The 19,784-nt window shown below is 51.2% G+C and overlaps 1 protein-coding gene across 3 annotated transcripts in view; it reads left to right on the top strand.

Moving 5' to 3' along the window:
• The window catches only part of WHRN (whirlin), a 63,562-nt gene that overhangs the window by 18,336 nt on the left and 25,442 nt on the right, over positions 1-19,784 (top strand). For 2 of the 3 annotated variants that reach the window (XM_081151368.1, XM_081151367.1), the window contains exons 2-3: positions 6,876-7,094; positions 12,899-13,024. In XM_081151368.1, coding sequence (XP_081007494.1) covers positions 6,876-7,094; positions 12,899-13,024 — 345 coding nt within the window. The remainder of the gene's footprint in view (positions 1-6,875; positions 7,095-12,898; positions 13,025-19,784) is intronic. The other variant, XM_081151369.1, reaches the window with a different exon arrangement.

The following is a 19,784-nucleotide window of genomic DNA, read 5'->3' as shown; positions in this document are numbered from 1 at the left end:
GGCAGTGGTTCCCGTGGATGGCGGGTTGGGGCTCCCACTCTGGGTTCTCAGTAATGATAATACCCAACCCCTGTAGCTCTTACCTATGTTCTGGCCCTAAACATTTAATGTTTAGTAACCAACTTAATCCTCGCAGCCTCCCTGTGAGATAGCGACACTATTCTCCATCTTATCCCTAGGAAACTGGGGCACAGACTGGTTAGGTAATGTGCCTAAGGTTGCGTTGGGTTGGCAGGGGGCAGAGCTGGGATGCGAATCCCTGCAGCCTGGCTCCAGAGCTGTAGCCTGTAACCACTCCCTTTTCTGGTTCTCTCTCCAAATTCCACGTGTGTCTGAGGTGTGTATGTTCACATCAGTGTGGGGAAGCATGGGGTGGTGACCTAGCATGGGACGGCGAGCCCTGGGCTAGTGCACTGCTCTTTCTGCGGCTTCATCTGGACAGATTCCTGGGCGCTGCCTGGCATATAGAAAGCTCAGTAACTATCTTGTTGAATGAATGAGAAGGAGCAGGGAGAGGTTATATAGAAAACAGCATGCAAATGCCTCGAGGACCTTGTAGTCTTAGAGACGGGATGCGTGACATTGATGCAGAGCCTGTAGTACAGATGGCAGTGAAAACATGTAAGTGTGTTGGGTGCTCGTGGAGAAGGAGAGTTGGTCACAATCTAGGAAGGCTTCCTGGAGGTGGTGGGAGAGGGGCTGAATGTCACAGGTAGGGCAGATATGAGGAAATACGGACTAAAGAAAAGGGTGTTTATGAAGATGAGGAAAGTTGGGAGAGAGAAGCTAGAGTTGTCCATGCGTTTGTGTCTGTGTGGATTAGAGGTTTAGAGAATCTCTAGTGCTTGTGCTTGGGAGAAGGAGCTGGCAGACTCAGGAAAGGAATTCACAGGCATTTAGTACCTACTATGTGCCAGGGAGTATATAGGCAGTTTACTTGATCTTAATCATCCTCATAGCAGTTGCATGAAAAAAAAAATGTTTTTTCAGTTAGAGTTGACATACAATATTAATTTCAGGTGTACAACATAATCAGATATTTATATACATTGTGAAGTGATCGCTACAGTAAGTCTATACACATTGGCACCGTGCATAGTTATTACAGGATTATTGACTGTATTCCCTATGTTGTACTTTACATCCCCACGACTGTTCTTATACTGGCAATTTGTACTTCTTAATCCCCTTTTTGCCCATCCATACAATACTCCTCCCATTTGGCAACCATTAGTTTGTTCTCTGTATCTATGTGTTTGTTTCTGGTTTGCTTTTTTGTTTATTTATTTATTTTTAGATTCCACATACAAGGGAAATCATATGGTATTTGTCTTTGTCTGACATATTTTGCTTAGCATAATACTCTCTAGGTCCATCCATGTTGTCGCAAATGACAAGATTTCTTTTTTTTTTTTTTTATGGCCAAGTAATATTTCAATGGATATATGTGTCACTTCTTCTTTATCCATTTATCTATTGATGGACACCTAGGTTGCTTCCATATCTTGGCTCTTGTAAATAATGCACAGCAGCTGCATTTTAATTGCAGAAATAGGCATAGAGAGATTAGATTATTTGTTCTGTGTCACACAGCAAGTAAACAGCAGAGCCAGGATTGGTGTCCAGTGTGTCTGGACCCAAAGCCCCCAAGTGAAGCAAGGCAGGAAGAGCGGGCATGTGTCATTCTTTCCTCTCTTCCCAGTCACTAACTTGGGTCTCACACCAGCTCCCCTTCCTAAGGTTGAGCATCTGTGTTTCCAGGGAGAGAAAAGCTTGCTCCTCTAGGTCTGTGCCCTGAGATAAGCTGGATGACTCACCATAGTGTCCTTAATCGGGACTTTTCCAGAACACTTTTTTTGCACATGCCCCTCAGAACAGTAGTCTGGTCATCTCACAACCCTGTGGTCCACTTTGTGCTTGCACTTGGGTGCATGTTTTTGAACATATGGGTTAACACACACCCTCTAGTCCCCTTACACGGTGGCCCTCTCCAGTCTAGTTCTCAGTCCTCTGCTAAGCAGAGGATCATGTCAACCTGGTCTGTGATTTCTGGGATTCAGAGTTAGCTCTGAGGAGCTGAGTAAGGCAGATTTGCCCCCTGAGAGCATTAATCCAAGTAGCAAGTTGTTAAGTTCCAAGACATATGCATTTAATTTACATTTCGTAATCATAATGCTCTGCCTGAGTAGTCATCTGGTGATGGATAGTGTCTTAGCCATGCCATCTGCCGGGTAGGTGGGGATTGCTCTGCTCTGACTTGGTGGCATGCCCGCAAGTCCCTAGGTCGAGTTTCACCGGTAAACACATGACAAAAGCACAAGAGCACAGTGCTCTGATGACTGCTCTGCCTGCCGTGGCTTCTCCCTGGAGCTCATGTTTTTTCTTTTTAGCCACAGCTCATTGAATTCTTAAATGAGAGGCACTGGGCTAATACGGCTTCTCTACCTGAAGAGAGAGAGGAATTATGATCTTCGTCTTACAGGAGAGAAACAGAAACTTGCGTGAGGCGGCACTGCTAATAAGCAATGGATTCAGGAGACGGGATGCTGTTGCAGGTCACCACATCCGGAGGGGGCACGGGTGACAGGAAGTCACCAACATGCACAGGGAGAGTGTGCAAGTTGCTGTGAGGTGGGTGGCAGCTGCTTGCAAAGAGCAGGGCCCCTCAGCATAATCCCATTGGAGGGCATCTCCCCGGCCCTCGGGTCCCTTAAAGGGTCCTCCATTGCCGATGGCTGTGCCTCGTTGGGGTGTGCGTCCTGCCACACCTGACATGCTCCATCTGCCCTTCTGTTTTTCCTTAAACCCTCTTGGCCCCTCCTGATTGAAATGGAACCTCAGAGCCCCCAGGCTCAAGATCTGGTTGAAAGACCTTGTAGCAGCCCAGCCAGCAGTTCTGAGAGCTCACTCCCTAAATGGGGGAGACTGGGGAGGGTCTCCAGGTGCAGCCCTCAGGCATGCCTGGGGTCTGTCCCTGCACGTGACAAAGCCCCTGATCTCTTTGCTACTATGACAGTGACCACCATGCAGGACAGTAAAGCCTTTCCTTCTAAATGCAACCGCAAACCAGAAGACACTGAAGTTTAACTTGGGGCAGGACCTCAGCAACTATTGAGTCCCGCCAGTTGGCAAAACCAAGTCCCAGGGAGAGGAAGCTATTGCCTCAGGTCACCTCGCAAACCAGTGGCTCAATGGGGACATGCCTGAGCTGCAGTGTGTCAGCCAGGGTTCTCTCTAGTTGCCCTGCTGCCTCCAGGCTGCTTGCTGCGGAGGCTCCGTCTGGTGAGAGAAGCCTCAAGTCCTGAAAACAAATGGCCTGGTGCACCTGACCGTGAGCGAGGACTGCATGGTCCCCAGATGGCCTGAGCCGCAGGGATCAAGGTGGCCATGGGAGTGGGCATGGAAAGCTGGAAGGGTTATCGGGGAGAATGCATTAGTCAGCTCTTTTTAGGAATTGTCTTCTCCGTTCAGTGTCACCCTTTAAAATAAGCAAATGGTTGTTTGCAAATACGGAGACAAGCGGGCAATCAAAAGGTATAAACTGACTTCTTGGACCATCCCCCACCTCCTCGCTTTCCCTGTGTGACACACACGATTTAGGGGGCATGGAGTCCCCCCGCGGCCTTCTGAGAGCCTGTCCTAGGATCTCGTTTTCTTCCTTTTTCCCAGGAAGATAAAGAAGGTGGCAGTGGGTGATGGGATGCTTGCTCTTCAAGGCCCACGGAAAGCCCACATTACCCCCCAAGCCCTACAGCAGGGTCTGGAAGGTCCAAGTCTGAGTGAACATCCGATTTTCTTATCCCATAGGCTTGTGATGGGGAAACTGAGGTGCAGAGGGGAAGGACTGGCCCAGGGCTGACCTCCTGTGTCCTTGGCTGTGCCTCTCATCACTGTACCTTCTGTGTCCTTCCCACTTCGGGTTTCCAGGGTCCCCATCTGTAAAATACTGGGGGGGGGGCAGCACGTGGGAGACTCGGTGGTGACCTCCCAGGCCCTCTCCGGCGCCAGCCCTCTGTGGTGTTCTCATAAAAGGCATTAACCTCTTCTCGTTCTCAAGGTCGTTGCCTGCCTATTTATAGAACTGACCAAGAGAATTCCACTATTGCCAGCGATACAGAATACAAATCATGCTCTGCGCATCGGTTACAATCTTTCACCGCCTCCCTCTTTAACTCCTGGGACAAAGGTCTTCTACACCTGGTTTCCCTCCCGATGCAGACAGGCCAGGGAAGAGCCGGGAGTGGCTCTGCCACCTGCTCAGCTCCTACTGTGTGCGCAGGCTCTGGACCTCTCCCGTGGTCTCGTTTCATCCACAGGGCCCTGGGAAGTGGGAGTTGTCCTCCTTTCACATGCGCTGCTTTGAGAGAAGGGGTGGCTGGCCCAAGGACTCTGCACTAACAAGTGACAGAAGCCAGTTCACCCAGTTCCGCCTGAATCTGCAGTCTGTGTTCCTTCCGCCTGCACGCCCCGTTCCTAATTCTAGAGCAGCCTTCCAGGCCAGATGCCTGAGGGGGCTGCGCGGTGATGCCTCCGGATGTTGGGGTTTCTTTTGGGATCATTTATGTACTTTCTCACCCAGTCAGGTCAACCAGACTTTTCTGAGGACCTGCTGTGTGCCAGGGGAAGCCTCGTCTCTCACCAGGCTATTAAGGGCCACAAGGATATGCGCACTGTGTTCTCTCCAGGCCTGGCACACAGTAGGCCCTCAGTCAGCCCTCACCAGATGAGTGATGGGGCTCAGACTCGCTGTCCAGGTAGGAAGCAGAGAAGAGGCAGGCCAGTGGGAACAGCACTGAGCAGCCAGAGGTGTCCTCACGGAGGAGGGAGCAGTGGGCAGGGAAGAAGGGGCAGGAAGACGTGCGGAGGGCTGGTGGCCTCAGAGGCGGCTGCTGGTGCCCCTGTGCCCTGAGACCCGCTTCCCACTTTGCTCCAGCGGGACCCCCCGGGTCTCCGGCCTCCTCCATCCTGCATCTCAAATTTGAACAGATTTTGATTTTCTCAGCCGTTCTGTCAGGGGAGTCCCAGGGAATGCTAAAAGAACACAAAATCTTTCCCTGCTCATATTCTCAGAAATCTTTTTTAAAGCAGAATTTTGGAGCGCCGCCATCCTCTCATTAGTCCCCGACTGGGGACTCGCAGTTAGCTGTGCAGTTGAGGGACCTGGCGCCGCCCTGCTCACTCCTCCTCCAGGAGAGGTTTGGATGTCGGAGTGTCCCCCTCCAGGCCCGGCCAGCCAGGGGTCCCCCCTGTCCTTGAAAGCGCCGCCTCAAGAGTATTGGGGAGTCCATAGAATGATGCATGCTCCGGATTCAGGCAAGCTGGGAGGGACCAGACAGCTGAGGGCTCCCCTCCCCCTTTTAGACATAGTGTTGTTTTCTGAAAGCAGTGTACCCTCATTCTGGAACATTTGGGAAATATTGAGAAACAGGAAGAACAAAATATAATCACCCATAATCCTGCCACCCGGCGAGAAGCGCTGCGGGCTTCTCAGCACATCACCCCTCAGTTTTGTTTTGTTTTTCCCCCGTGTGCGTTTTCTTCTACCGGAACTGACACCATACTGTGAGACATGATTTATTTCCTTTTGACCCCACTTAACATTAAAATAGATCACGTATCCTTGGCATCACAGAGTTTTGTAATGATTTTAAAATGTGATTTTAATGGCAGCATGAACTTTCACATGTGTAGGGACCATCATTTACTCAAATGGTCCCCAATTTGGGGGGGGGGGGGTTGCTGTTAATCCTGGTGCTGAATGACTTTCTGGGGGTGGTGGGAACTGCGTTGTTTCAGCTACAGGTGCATCTCGAGAAAGCAGCATGGCCCCTCTCAGCTTCCACCCAGGCCACAGGGTCTGGGCTTCCCTTCCCTTGTGGTTAGTGCATCTCCAGACTAGAGAATATAGAATAAAGGTGGTATCTACACTCAAGATTAGTCACTGTGGGAAAGAACTTACTAGCTGTGTGGACAGGCGATGTCCCTCCATTTCTTCACTTGGATAATGGGATCTCCTTCCCCACAAGATTGGATTCCTTGAGGATTTCAGGAGATAAGGCCTGCCAGACGCAGACTGCCTGACACATATAGCCCTTTGTCAATGTTAAGCTATTGTTATTATCAGTATTTTTATCTCTTGACTCTCTTGTCTGGTATTTTATCGGGGTCGCCAAGACTGCTCCGGGTTCTGCAGCACTAGAAGGACTCGCAGGTCCAGCATACAGTTGTACTTGTGGCTGAGATTTATCACAGTGCAGGGATGCACAGCAAAGTGAGCACAGGGGACAGGAGTGCGCGCAGAGGCTGCAGGAAACCAGGCGCAAGCTTTCCAGTCCCCTCTCTGTGCCGTCACGGGGACGAGCTTCGTTCCCCCAGCACGGAACTGTGGCAACAGCTATGAAATGCTGTCTGCCAGAGGCGCTCATGAGAGACTCATGCCAAGGGTGTTTACTGGGGGCTGGTCACATAGGCACCCTCTGCCTGTACCCACATTCCAGATCTCCAGAAGGGAAGTAAGTGACTGGCATAAACCACATGATTACACCAGCAGCCTGGGTACAGTGAGCCCTTGTCAGGTAGGGACTGATGGGAACACTTGGAATGCAAGTGCCCAGGTGCCGGCCAAGCGGGCCTTCCTCCTGATGCAGGCGCAGGCCTGCTCTGTTAGCTCTTTTCTGCTCAGGTCTGCTAAGAGACCATATTTCTTGTGTTTGGACCACTTAAGGATAAGGGTGGGATAGGTGTCCTTGTTCCCATAGAACAAAACTGAGGGCCAGAAAGGGATTCAGGAACTGGCCTTGTCCTCCGAGAATGAGAAACGGGGGGGTGCCCCTCACTGCCCCCACCCTGCTAACCCTGTGCCCCCCTCTCTCTAGGCTCTCAAGGGCTCCAAGAAGCTGGTGCTGTCGGTGTACTCGACGGGGCGCATCCCCGGGGGATACGTCACCAACCACATCTACACCTGGGTGGACCCGCAGGGCCGCAGCATCTCTCCGCCCTCCAGCCTGCCCCAGCCCCCCGGCAGCGCCCTGAGGCAGCGCGAGGGGGACCGGCGGAGCAGCCTGCACCTTCTGCAGGGCGGCGATGAGAAAAAGGTGAGCCGCCCGCCTCGGCCTCGGCCTCGGCCTCGGCAGGCAGAGGGCTGGCAGGGAGGCTGGCAGGGAGGCTGGCAGGGAGGCTGGCCCCTGACACCTCACTCTTCTTTCCAAACCCAGAACAGGGAAGCTTCTTAGAGGCTGGAAGACGGGGCTTGGGCCTTTCGGGGCTCTGTTCTTTCTTCTTGACCTGTGCAAAGAGTCCAAAGACTGTGATTTAAATGAGATCAGTTATCTCCCCCTGCCATGGCAGAGTAGAGGGGACAGTGCGGGCTGGTGGGCAGCCCTGTTCCTCATCTTATTCTCAGACCCAGCTGCCCTCCACTACCATCCTCTAGGAGGTTGCCCCTTCTGATGACCGAAGCTGGGCCACGCCGGGTCCTCATCTCGTCCCTGGAGTAGAAAGGGGAAGAGAGAAAGCCCAGAGCGTCTCTTGAAACTATAAATGGTTGAACTTGTCAGCGGTCCAGACCCAGGCGCTTAGCCACACTCAGCTGCCAGGACTTCATGCTCTGTAGGGAACCTTTTGCAGTGCTGGTCTCGGGTTGTAAGGAACAGAAACTGGTCCTGGTCACCTCCACAAAAGAATAATTTACTGGCAGGGTGTGGCAGTCCCAGAATTGAAGCCGACAAACTGAGGGTGCAGCCTCCCAAAGAAAAGGACCTCCTCTCCTTCAGTTCTCTGCATCCTTCCCTCCAAGTCCTATTCCAGGGAGGTCACCTGATTGGCTGGCGGGAGGGCTGGTACTTTGATTGGCAGAACCAGCAAGACTGTAGCTGGTGGGGCAGGAGGTGTTGTCCAGTGCACCGTGAGATGTTGTAACCTGAAGAAGAGGGACGGGGCATCAACAGATGTCCCCTACAGAGCCCTCCTCTCCCCAGACACGACTGTTTTTTAAAATACTGTGAAAGGGACTGAGAGATGGTCCCCCTGATGTCTTAAATTTCACTCTAGGGGCTGTTTGCTTTTGTGCCCCCTGGTCACTCCTGGGACTAAGAACTCATTCCTGCAGGCAGCTCTCCGGTCTTTCAAAGGACTTTGACACCAAGAGCCTGGAGGCCACAGAGCTTGGGGCTCTGGGCTAAGCGCCTTTCCCCTGGAGAATGTCTCAGCTTTCCTTCCCTGTTGATCAGACCGTGACATTTATTTAATGTGTTCTGTGTTCTTCGTGCTCAAACGTGGATATGCAGGGCGAGGCAGAGATGGCAGCAGCTCTGTGCCAGGCGAGAGGCAGCGGGGTAGCCAGTTGGTAGGCACCACTGGATCCGCCTGGGCTTCTTCAGGGTAGGCAGGGCTGGGTGGAGGTTTGTACCCCTCGCCCCGCAGATGACCTTGCTCAGTGGCAGTCTTGAAAAAGCAGCAGTGCCTGTGGCCTTGACTCATTTCCAAGGCCGACCTTCCAGGGTTGGGCAGCATAGGAATTATTGCTGGTGGAGAGCTGGCTGAGTGCTGGGCTCTGTGCTTACAGCATCTTACTGATTCTCAGGCCGCCCTGTAGCGAAGGTGTCTTTATCCACATTTTACAGATGAGGGACTCGAGACTCAGAGCGCACTCGGCAGCTGGGACCCATTCAGCGAGGCTCCCTGAACTTAGTGAGCTAGTGTGCTTGATGCTGTTATGGGAAGTGGGAATAGAGATCGGGACAAAAAAGGTGAGACCCTGTTCTGGGGAAGCTTCCATTGAGTTCGGAGGTCATGGGAGGAGTGAGACAGTAATCCAGAAATGAACCTAAGTGAGCAAGATCATTAACGTGGTAAAGACTGATGGAAGAAGTAAAATCAGGAGAGGCACTAGAGAGCGACAGGGAGGGAGGCACTGCTTCGGGTGAGGTGGTCAGGGAGGGCCTCTCCGAGGAGATGACCCCTGAGCTGAGGCCTAGAAAGGAAGAAAAAGCCACCATGTACCATCTGAGGGCTGAAAATCACAGGCAGCAAGGACAGCATGTGCAAAGGCCCTGAGGTGGGAACAAGCATGGCATCTTCGAGGTTTAGAGAGAAGGATCGTTTCCCTGGAATTGAGTGAATGGGAGGGTTGGGAGGAGATAAGGTGACCTCTGGGAGCCTTGGAGGGACATATAAGAATGCAGAAGGCAGAGGCTAAGAGAATTGTGTTCCTGGGAGGGCCCACATACCTCAGAAGGCAAAAAATACCTTAGACCATATCAGGGAGGCCTTTACAGATCTTACAGCTCCAGACTGAAGCTTCTCCCTGCCCCCCACTCCCCTTTCTCCTCTCCTCTTGCTGGAACAGCATGGAACCCCCCCCCCCCCCATTTCCCCCTTGGGAAGGGTCATGGGGAAATGTCTCCGAAGCCCTCACTCTGGCTTCCTGGGCCTGATTCTCTTCTGTCTAGTGGCCTGCCCTCATCTTCTAATATTCAAATAGCTGTGACCAGACTACCGGATGGACTCCCCACGCCAAACTTCAAAAATCCTAACACAGCCCCAGTGGAGACGCACTGTCTAGGGAAATGAGTTCTCAGGGCAATAGTGACGTAGAAGTCACACATGTAACAAAATTCCCCTTGAACCCCCCACTCCCCAGCTATCCTCTGAAGTTGGTTCTGATTTTGCAGCCCTTCTGGTGATGCTCTACTCCACACTGAAGTGTGAGCACCACCCATGAGGTGGCAGGAAGGCACAGAGAAGGAAGAACATATATATTTCTCTGTGAATCAGACCTGTCTGCTCTCAAGATGCTGTCATGTCCTCAGAGGCGACTGGGGCAGGGTGCCGAGTGGCTCGTTCCAGCGTCCATCCTGTGCTAATGCTCAGCCTCTATAGCTGCAATAAACCAGGACAGAATTGCTGTTGGGGGTTAAATGGGACAGTGTCAGTGTGGCAGAGAGAAGGATAAGACACAGGAGCCAGGCTGCCTAGGTTCAAATCCTGGCTCTGCCACTTACTAGCTGTGTGACCTTGTACAAGTTATATAACCTCTCTGAGCTTCGATCTCATCCTCTGTAAAATGGAGACAGTGATAAGGCCTATTCTCCCCACCACTGTGTAAGCTCTATGGCAGTAAGGATCTTGGTTCTGTGCCCTGGTACACCTTAGTGCCTGGATCAGTGCCTGGCACAGCATAGGCGCTCAGTAAGTGTGGAATGAATGAATGAATGAATGAATGAATGAAGATAAAACACCTTGCCGACTGGCCGGTACATGCCAGAGGCTCAGTAAACGTTTGCTGGGTTTGACTCTAAGTCCTGTTTGATAAGACACACTGTTCTTTGCAGAATTACAGAGGATATAACTGGGAGGTTCTCATGACCCCCTCCTTGGGTTCCATTAATCTGCTAGAGCAACTCAGAGAACTCAGGGAAGCAGTTCACTTACTGTTTATCAGTTTGTTATAAAAGGACATGATGAAGGATACAGATGAACATCCAGATGGAAGAGATGCTCAGGGCAAGGTATGTGGGGAGGGGAGCAGAGCTCCCATGCTCTCTCCAGATCAGCCTCTCTTCCTTTACCTTCATGTGTCCACCAACCCAGAAACTCTCTGAACCCCATACTATTAGGATTTTATGGAGGCTTCCTCACGTAGGCATGATCAATTATTAACTCTATTTCCAGCCCCTCTCCTTTCTTTGGAGAATTGTGTTGGGGCTGAAAACTCCACACTTCTAATCATCATAGCTTGATCTTTCTGGTGGCCAGGCCCCCTGAAGGAGCCACCCAGGAGCCCACCCAGAGTCCCCTCATTAGAACAAAAGATGCTTCCACTGCTCTTATCACTTAGGAATTTACAAGGGTTTCAGGAGCTCAGTGCTAGGAATGGGGATGAAGGCCATATATATATATTTCTTGTTATAAGTCACAATATCATACCTGGTTTTAGAACTTCCTGTCTGTGACCTTGAGAGAGTCACTTAACCTTGGGTGAGCCATTTAAGCTTCCCTCTCCTTGATTTGGGGATGGTCACGGCAGCCGTGTGGGGCTGTTTCAAGGATTAATAATTGTGCTTACGCACAGAGCACAGTGCCTGGGACATAGTAATTAATTCCAGTGACAACCATCATTTATCGAATGCCAACTGGGCGCTAGGTACCTTTCATATCTTTTTGCCCCAAAACGCTTATTGACGTCATCTCCTGGCCGGGGCTCTAGGGCAAGACAGGAAGGGGGATGTCAGGGCCTGCTCCTTGTAGGTTGCATGCAAGAATTTCACTGATGGGGAAAGTGAAGGTCAGAGAAGTGATGGGCCTTGCCCCATGGTTGCTCAGCATTAAAAGGCAGAAGCAAGATTTGAACTCAGGTCTTCGGGAGTCAGCACGATGCTCTGGTTAAAGGCCTGGCCTCTGCTAGCTGTTGGCCCTGTGACCTTGGCCACATCTTTTCATCCTTCTGATCTCAGTTTTCTCATCTGGAAAATGGGGGTAATAAGAATAAAGCCGTAGAGGAGGAGAGGGTTAAATGAGGTAATTAGCGCATGTGAAGTGGCTGGGATTTAGAGAATACATGTAGTGGCCAGTTAATTCTGTGAGTTATTATTACTCCATTCATATTCTTGGCGGGAGCCGTGTTGTTTTCATGGCGCAAGGCTGCTCTCCTTAGTGTCCTTTCCCATCTGTGAATTTTGTTTCCTACCATGCGCCGTTTAATTATCAGCAAGTGATTGGGGCAAATTACTCTGTGGTTGATGGACTCTTATTCCAGTTCTGCGACAAAGACTTGGTTTAGTCCCTGGAAAGGGTTTATGGGGAGGTGGGGGCCGGGAGGTGTGTTTCCATCCTTAATATTCAGGGGGACTGCTACAGATGACTGCTGCCATCTGTGTGTTCCCGGGCTCCTCTGGGATCTCCCCCAGAACCTTCATGTCCTGGAGTTGGACGGGCCAGGTGGGGGTGGGGCCAGGTGGGGGAAAGGAGAACAGACAGACCCCAAGTCACCGGAGAGCAAGGTTGGAGTTTAGCTTGTTCCAGGCCCTGAAGGCACAGTATGGGAAAGGGAGTTTGTTCTACTGAGCAGGATGAGGGTTCTAGATAGGACCTGCCTGCTCTGTCCTCAGCCTGCCTCACTGGTCTGAGTCCTGCCTCTCTCAGCCCACCTCTGTCTTTAGGTGCATACCCTCTCCTGAAGGATCTCCAGAAAGTGGCCCTCTCTGCTATTCCCCTCCCCAGTAGTCTTCCTAAAATCCCAATCTGAGCCTCTGTCTCCCCTGTTTAAAGCCCAGGCTTCTTGGCCTGGCTCACAGCCCCCACTTAGGCTAATCTTATCTCTCCCTCTCCCTCCCTGCTGTGCCCGGTACAAACAGAATCCTGCAGTCACCCCAGGGGGCTGTGCTGTCCAGGTTCAGAGCCTTTGCGCTCCCCTTGCCCTGGCTGACCCCTCAGCCTTCAGGATTCCCAGGTCATATTTCCATTCTGACCCTGAGGAGGGAGGCTGGAAGGCGAGGGAGTCTGGGTGGAGACCCAGGGCCCGAGCAGGTGCGCCCTGACAGAAGTGTGTGTTGAAGGGCAGCCGGCCAAGGCAGAGAGAGTCGGTGGCCCCATGGTATGGAGAACGGGTGACACTGAAGTGTTGAACTCTAGGATGAGCATCAGGGCACCCTAGAGGGCATCTCCTTCGGTGCCTCCCTTTTCCTGTTCTTGTAACTGCAGCCCAGGAAAGAAGAGGGACTTCCCCAAGGTCACTCAGTGAGTCAGAGGCAGAGCCTGGCAGAAACTGGAATGTTCCAGGGAATTCAGACCTGAATCAGTGTGCCCTTCAGGGTTTAGGAGTGACCCTGCAGCCGGCTGCCCCCCCAAAGTTCATGGCGCCCTTCAGGCCCTCCAATGCTGTCTCCTATCCCTCGGGCAGGTGAACCTGGTGCTGGGGGACGGCCGGTCCCTGGGCCTCACCATCCGCGGGGGAGCAGAGTACGGCCTCGGCATTTATGTCACCGGCGTAGATCCGGGCTCTGAAGCAGAAAGCAGCGGGCTCAAGGTGAGAGGCTCCTGACTCCCATGGAGGGGACGGGGCCTGGGCTGCATGCGTGGGGTGAGGGAGGGAACCACCTGTGCATGGAGCTCTTTGAGGCTGATTTCAGCCAGACCTCCAGCAGAGCAGTCAGTGCCCGCCTTAAGGACCGGTCCCAGCCGGAGCCCTTTGCTGGCTGCTCGCCTCCCATTCACAGCTCAGCAGGAGCAGCAGGAGCCGTGCCCCCGTCTCCCACGCCCCGAGTTCTCCCAGCTGTCCTCAGTGCAGGGTGCCTTCCTACGTGGCGCTGGGCATCAGGCCAGCCCAAGCTCTTCGTGGCTGCTGTTTTGCAAACACTGCTGAGGGACTGTGATGGCCCTGACTTCAGGATTCATTATATTGCTTGGAGAGGGAAGAAGAGAGAGAGCTGCGAGCTGGGGTTGTACTAGGGCAGCTTCAGGGCTGGCATTTGATCCAGGGCAAACAGCTATTATTGAAGTAATATTATTAACTCACGTCTTAAAGAAGGTTAACTGTGTGCCCAGCATTCATAATTGACTTCACAGGTATCCTCTCATTGAGCCTTCATGCTGTCCTGTGGGGCAGATCATTATTACCCACATTTTCCAGCTGGGGAAACTGAGGCATAGAGAGGTTAAACAGACTCACCCAAGGTCACACAGCTGATGGGACGCAGAGCAGGATATGAGCCCAGCAGCCTTGATTCCACGTGTGAGGCCGTGGAACGCAGCACGAGATGAGACTTGTCTTTGTAACAAAGGACCTGAATGCCCCACCAATGTGGGGGAACCTGATCCTCTACACAGGTGCAAGAAGAAGGTCATGGAGGGTGAGAGTGGTGTTCAGGGCATCCTCCCGAGCCATGCTGTGGTGTACGGCTGGAGTGGTGCAGAGAGAGGGCCTCTGACAGGTTCTCTTAGGAAATACGGTGTAGTGGGAAGAGCTCTGTGTTTGGAGCCAAGAAAATTGGGTTCAAATCCCAGCTTTCTGCTTTTGCTTTAATAGCTGTGTGACCTTGGAGAATCCCTCACCTCTGAGCTTTCCCTTCCTTTCCCCCAGGGAATCATAAAAAAGAACATGTCTTTCTCAGGATTACTGAAAAGATGAAAGGAGGAATGGACTAACACTACCATCAATAATAAAGGTTAAATTTATTGAGTGTCTAAGTTATGGACTGAATTTTATGTTCCCCCCAAATTCGTATATGTCAACTCTAACCCCCAGTTCATGTGATGGTGTTAGGAGGTGGGGCCTTTGGGAGGTGCTCAGGTCATGAGGGTAGAGCCTCGTGAATGGGATTAGTGCCCTTGTAAAAGGGACCCCAGAGAACTCTCTAGCCCTCTTTCCACTATGTGAGGACATAGGAGAAGTTTATAGTGTGCATTGTGGAAGAGAATTCTCACCAGAACCCAACCAGGCTGGCACGCTGATCTTGGACTTGCAGCCTCCAAGAGAAATAAATGTCTGTTGCTTCTTAGCTACCCAGTTGCTTTGTTATACAGCTGGGACTGACTGAGACAGTCTGTTATTTCCCAAGTGCTTTAAGCCTCCCAACACCCCAATGAAATACCGTCTTTTGTTAGCCCATTTTCCAGGCACAGTGTCTGAGACGCAGAGAGTTGCACAGCTAGTAAAGGGAAAGCCGGGATTCCCATTCAGAAATCAGAGCTCTGCAATTGGAGCCAGGAAGATTGGGTTCAAATCCCAGCTTGCTGCTTTTGCTTGGTTTTAGAACTGTGCCCGTAGCCAGGCCAGCTGGGTGGGTAGTAGGTGCTCCACAGAGGTTGGCTGGGTCTAGTTGGTTCTGAAGTGCCCTGGGTCTGAGGGCTTGCTATGCTCTCAGCTAGTTAGGATGATACCTTGTTGGGACTCCAAGAGGAAACAGTCTCCTAGTATTCTGTATGCAGTTTGTGTTTAATAAATTTGTTATGTTGGAATAATTTTAGATTTACTGAAAAGTTGCAAAGACTGTTCCCCTTTTTCCTTCATCTAGCTTCCCCTGATATCAACACCTTATATAAGCAGGGTGCATTTGTCAAGTCTCAGAAGCTAACATTATTAATACATACTGCTAAACCGACTACAGACTTCATTCACAGTTTTCCCACTAATGCCTTTTTTCTGTTCTAGGATACAGTCCAGTCTAGCGCACCATGTTGCATTTAGCTTGTATGCGGTTTTAATTCCATTTATTTTCCTCCAAAACTACACACAAAACAGACTGAAGGTAGTTTCAAAATAGAGAGTAAAGATTCTTTTTTTTTTTAAAGAGTGAGAAATTTGGGAGGAAGAAAAATGGGACCAGAGAGAGATAAAGCTGGGGTGAGAGTCCTTCCTGAGCACTTGCTATGTGGGCTGCAAATCCAGCTACAGGCAGGACGCAGATCTGACCCTGAGCTGCCTGGCAGCCAACACAAAGAGGGAAGCAGGGGAGAGACACTTGTAAGATGAAAATAAACCAGCTGTGCTTGAGAAGTCTGGTTGTTCCTCTTCCTGAGGCCTGAGAGCAGTTTTCCCCGGTCCCTCCTAGAGAGGATGTTGTGTGATGGCATAAGCAGTGTCCTCAGTGTCCAGAAACCCACGAATGGGTCCATACTTTGCCTGTGATGAAAACGTTCTGGTCGAATCCATGTTAGGGAAGAGGGGGAGGGGGTGTGCAGGAGAGAGGACGTGCTAGGTTCTCGCTGAGGACTGTGCATGTCGCAGGGATGCCCATGGTCTGTTACTAAGTGGGAAGCACAGGCTACAAAATCGCATGTCTAACAGGCCCTCATCCGTAAGGAATTCGGATGTAAAAATGCGCAGAGAAACAGCTACACCGAGCTCTGTGCAAATGTCAACAGTGGTGATCTGGCCACGCCGAGATTATGGACGATTCCCCCTCTTCTTTATGTCCTTGTACAGTGTCCGAACTGAGCGAGTATTACTTTTATAATCATAGGAACAGCGACAGTAAGGCGATTCCCATTTTGAAACAAGGCAGAGGAAAAGTATTCCATACGAGTCTTCCGGTCACGTCAGTTGCTTCTCAGTTGCAGGCTGTCAGAGGCTTTATTTGCTCATAAAATGCCTGCCTTCCGTCAAGTCCTTTCCATCTTCAGTGTCCACCACAGTAAAGCACTTTGTATTCGCTGCCACTATTTTACTTTCCCCTCCAGGGCCCCTGGGACATGCAAACGCCTGCCTACGCTCACTCCGGCACCCAGGGCCGATTAATTCTGTTTATTGCCAATGCATTTTCAGTAGAATTAGGCATATTGAAGTGGAATAAAGGGGCTCGGCTGTGTGGGTGGTGGAGCCAAGAACAGGCTCTATTTGTAAACAGGGCTCCTTGCTGCTCTGCAGAGCTTTCCTGGGGAGAAAGTACTGCCTTGTGCCTGGCTCCTAGCGTTCGCTTAGCTCTGGAGGGCTCGTGTGGGTCCAGCAAAAGGGCAAGTCAACTGCTGGGAAGAAAAGCTGCTCCGAGGGAGTCAGGTACCTCCCAGCATTTTCCCTGGGCGCAGTCTGGTGGAACTGGGAACTCTCCCACCCTCCCGGTAGGGGCTGACTCCCCCTTCAGCACTTATTCCTCAACCTCTCTTATTCCTGTGCACCTTCCCCTACAGCTTCGAACCCCACCAAAGAAAAGGCCATAAAACCTTGTTTGTTCCTTTAAGGACAGCCAAGATTGACTAGCACTTAAAAATAATAACGATGATAGCAGTTGCTCTTTATGCACCAGCTATTATGGATCAAGCGCTGTGCTAAATGCTTTAGGTACGCTCATATTTATTCCTCCCCACGGCCCTATGGTGGGCATTAGTGCCATTTAATAGACGAAGCGGTTGAGGCTCAGAGAGGTGCAGTAACTTGCTCAGGATCCAAGGCCCTGGCTTCTGGTTTTGCCCAAGGTCACATGTCAGGGTCGCTGGCCTGGCTCCTCTAACACCCAGCCGAGCACTTTCCACTGTGGAGCCTGCCTCCCTGGCGAAGGTGAAGGGCAGTCTCCTGTTGCCCTCTGGGATGGAATAAACCCCAGGCTCTTTCTTCCAGTTCCTCACTGGCACGCCAGCCCCGGCCCCACACAGCCCGCTTGGGAGGAATCATGGCACAGCAGCCCCTGATTGCTTTGGGGACTTGAAAATCCCCTGGCTCTTTAAGCAAGAGGTGGGATAATAACTTTCATGTGATCGCTGAGCTCCATCTTAGAGGGCGGGCTTGCTGCCTCTCCCAGAGGGACAGTGGCCACCTTGCACTCCTGGGGAGGGGCTTCGAGCCCTGAACCTCGGAGCTGGCTAATAAAGAAGATGTCTCAGCACCGGCAGGGTGTGGATTCCCCTTCCTGTGCCTTTTGTGCAGTTCAAGCCCTTAGACGCCCACATTGGGGAGGGCCACCTTTATTTGGCCTACCAATCCAAATGCTCCCCTCTTCCAGAGACACCCTCAGACATACAGCCAGAACTAGCAATTTCCCAGTTATCTGGGCATCCCTGAGCCCAGATGAGTTGGCACATAAAATTAAGCATCAGAGGAGAGTGTTGGAGGGGTGACAAGGGCGGAAATGAAGAGGCCATGGCAGTGGTCCAGGTGAGAGGTCTTGGTGGCCCGGATCAGAGTGGATTAGTGGAGACGGAGAGGAGTGAATAGAGATCCTTTGGAGGGGAAGATAAAATTCGGTGGGCTTGATGATGGACCCAGAAGGTTTGGGAGTTTGGGTCTTGAACACTAAGATCGGAAGCCCTAGAGAAGCACAGCTTAGAGGAGGGATGGGAGGAGGTCCAGGCTTCGTTCTGAGGCACCAGCTCAGTATGGCAGCAACTAATCTCATGCGCTATCGAAGTGGAGCTAGTGTGACTGTGGAAATGAATTTTTCGTTTTATTTCATTTTAATTACTTTAAACTTAAATAGCAGTGGGTGCTGTATCGGACAGTGCAGATATAGAATATTTCCGTTATTACAGAAAGAGCTGGTTTAGAGTGGCTCTGAGTCATCTGAGCTGAAGTGTTGAGTGGGCAATTATAAGTCTGGGGCTCAGAAGAGAAGTTGGGCTGGATTCAAATCCTACCTGGGTTATATGGCTGTCTTTGGGCAAGTAACTTCACCTCTCTGAGTTTCCCTACCCTCACCTGTAAAACAGGACACCACTCCATGCGTTGTGTGGTGCTTGTTTAGTTTAAAGGTAAATTGTATGGGACCCGATGGCTGTCGTTCCTGCTGGGCTTGACTTTTGTAATGGCTCTGACGTGTTTACCTGGAAGCTGGACTCTCCTGTGGGAAGAACTCAGGAGTGGCTTCTCTGCTCAAGCTCTCACCTTGACTCAACCTTGAGCAAGTCCTTTCCCCTCTTTGGGCCTCAGTTTCTCCATTGATGACGTGGGAGTGGGAGCAGGCCTTCATTGAGGGCTGCCCATGTCCAGGATAGAGAGTAAGCTGGCGTGCTGGCGTCAGAAGGAACCAGAAGGCAGCAGGAGTTGTAGCGGAAGCCGGCATGCATCGGCTTTGCCATCTCCATCCTTGGCTTTCTGATTGGGTTCTGCCAAGTGAGGGCACTAAACTAGAGAGGGTTGTATGAAGCGCTCACCCAGACCCTGCCCTTGACCCTAGCTTGCTCCAGGAGCCTTCTAGCTTTTACCGCAATCCCTTCTTTAAAAAGTATATAGACAAGATTTACTAACTTCTGAACTGTTGGGGAAAACTAGTGTCTCATTAAAGCTGCATTGTTCAACTGTAAACACCCTTACACCCCCACCCTCCACCCCCAGGCCAAAAAAAAAAAAGCCCATTGAAATGTCATATCTGACATGGAAGACTATTAAAGATTTATAATTGCAATAAAACTCTGTAATAGAATTTGAATTTCCATTGTGCTAATGCTACAGTCAGTGGGGTCCTGATTTGAAGCCACAAAGTCTATTTCAATCAAGCCTTGAGGAGGTGGTGAAGCCGGCCCCGAACCAGCTCCTTGCAGACTCCTGGCCCAGCTGGTGCTCATCCTGAGAGGACAGGTTCCTGTCACCCCACTCAGCACACAGACGGGGTTGTCAGCAGCTTTCTTTCCCGAGTACTGCTGGTGAGGGAGCTCAGAGCTATTGCCATCCTCCCACAGGCCCTTTTGGCTCATTTGTTTTCAGTTCCTTTTACCTGGCATGAATAGAGCTCCTACTGTGTGCATGGCAGGAAGCCCAGAGCTGAGAGGTCACATAAGAGATGGAAGAAGGATAGGCTGATTTTTCTTAAGAAATGGGTTGATACTGGTCCAAGCAGGGGCCTTGCAGGATGGAAGAACGAAGGCCAAATCCCAGCGCTTGTCACTTCACCTCCAGCCTCAGTGTCCTCATCTGTAAAATGGGAATGACAGTATGTGCCTCATGGGTGTGGTCAACATGTGAGTCTGTTGATGCTGAAGGCAGGGCCCAGGGGGAAGGCGAGTGGAAAGGTGTGTGTGTGGGGGGGCGGGGTAGTAGCTTTAAGAGACTCAGGAGGCACATTCACAAGGTTTGGTTGGTGAGTGACTGAGGCGTCACTTTAAGGGTGAGCATGGTGTTTCAAAAGTGCACTAACATTTATTGAGCACCTACGGATGCTAGATACTGTTTTACCTGCTTTATAGGTATCCATTCAAAAGTATTCATCAGGTACCTATTATGGGCCAGATACTGTTTTAGGTACTGGGGATACAGTGGAGAGTTTGTTAACTCATTTAATCCTGAGACCTATGAGGTAGGCACTGATGCTATTCTCATTTTCCAGAGAAGGTAACTGAGGCACAGAGAGGTTAAGGAAATT

This window comes from Miniopterus schreibersii, assembly GCF_964146895.1.
Source record: "Miniopterus schreibersii genome assembly, chromosome: 11".
In the NCBI taxonomy this organism is placed as follows: domain Eukaryota; kingdom Metazoa; phylum Chordata; class Mammalia; order Chiroptera; family Miniopteridae; genus Miniopterus; species Miniopterus schreibersii.
Note: the sequence above shows the minus strand (reverse complement) of the source record. Positions and strands in the feature narration are given on the sequence as shown.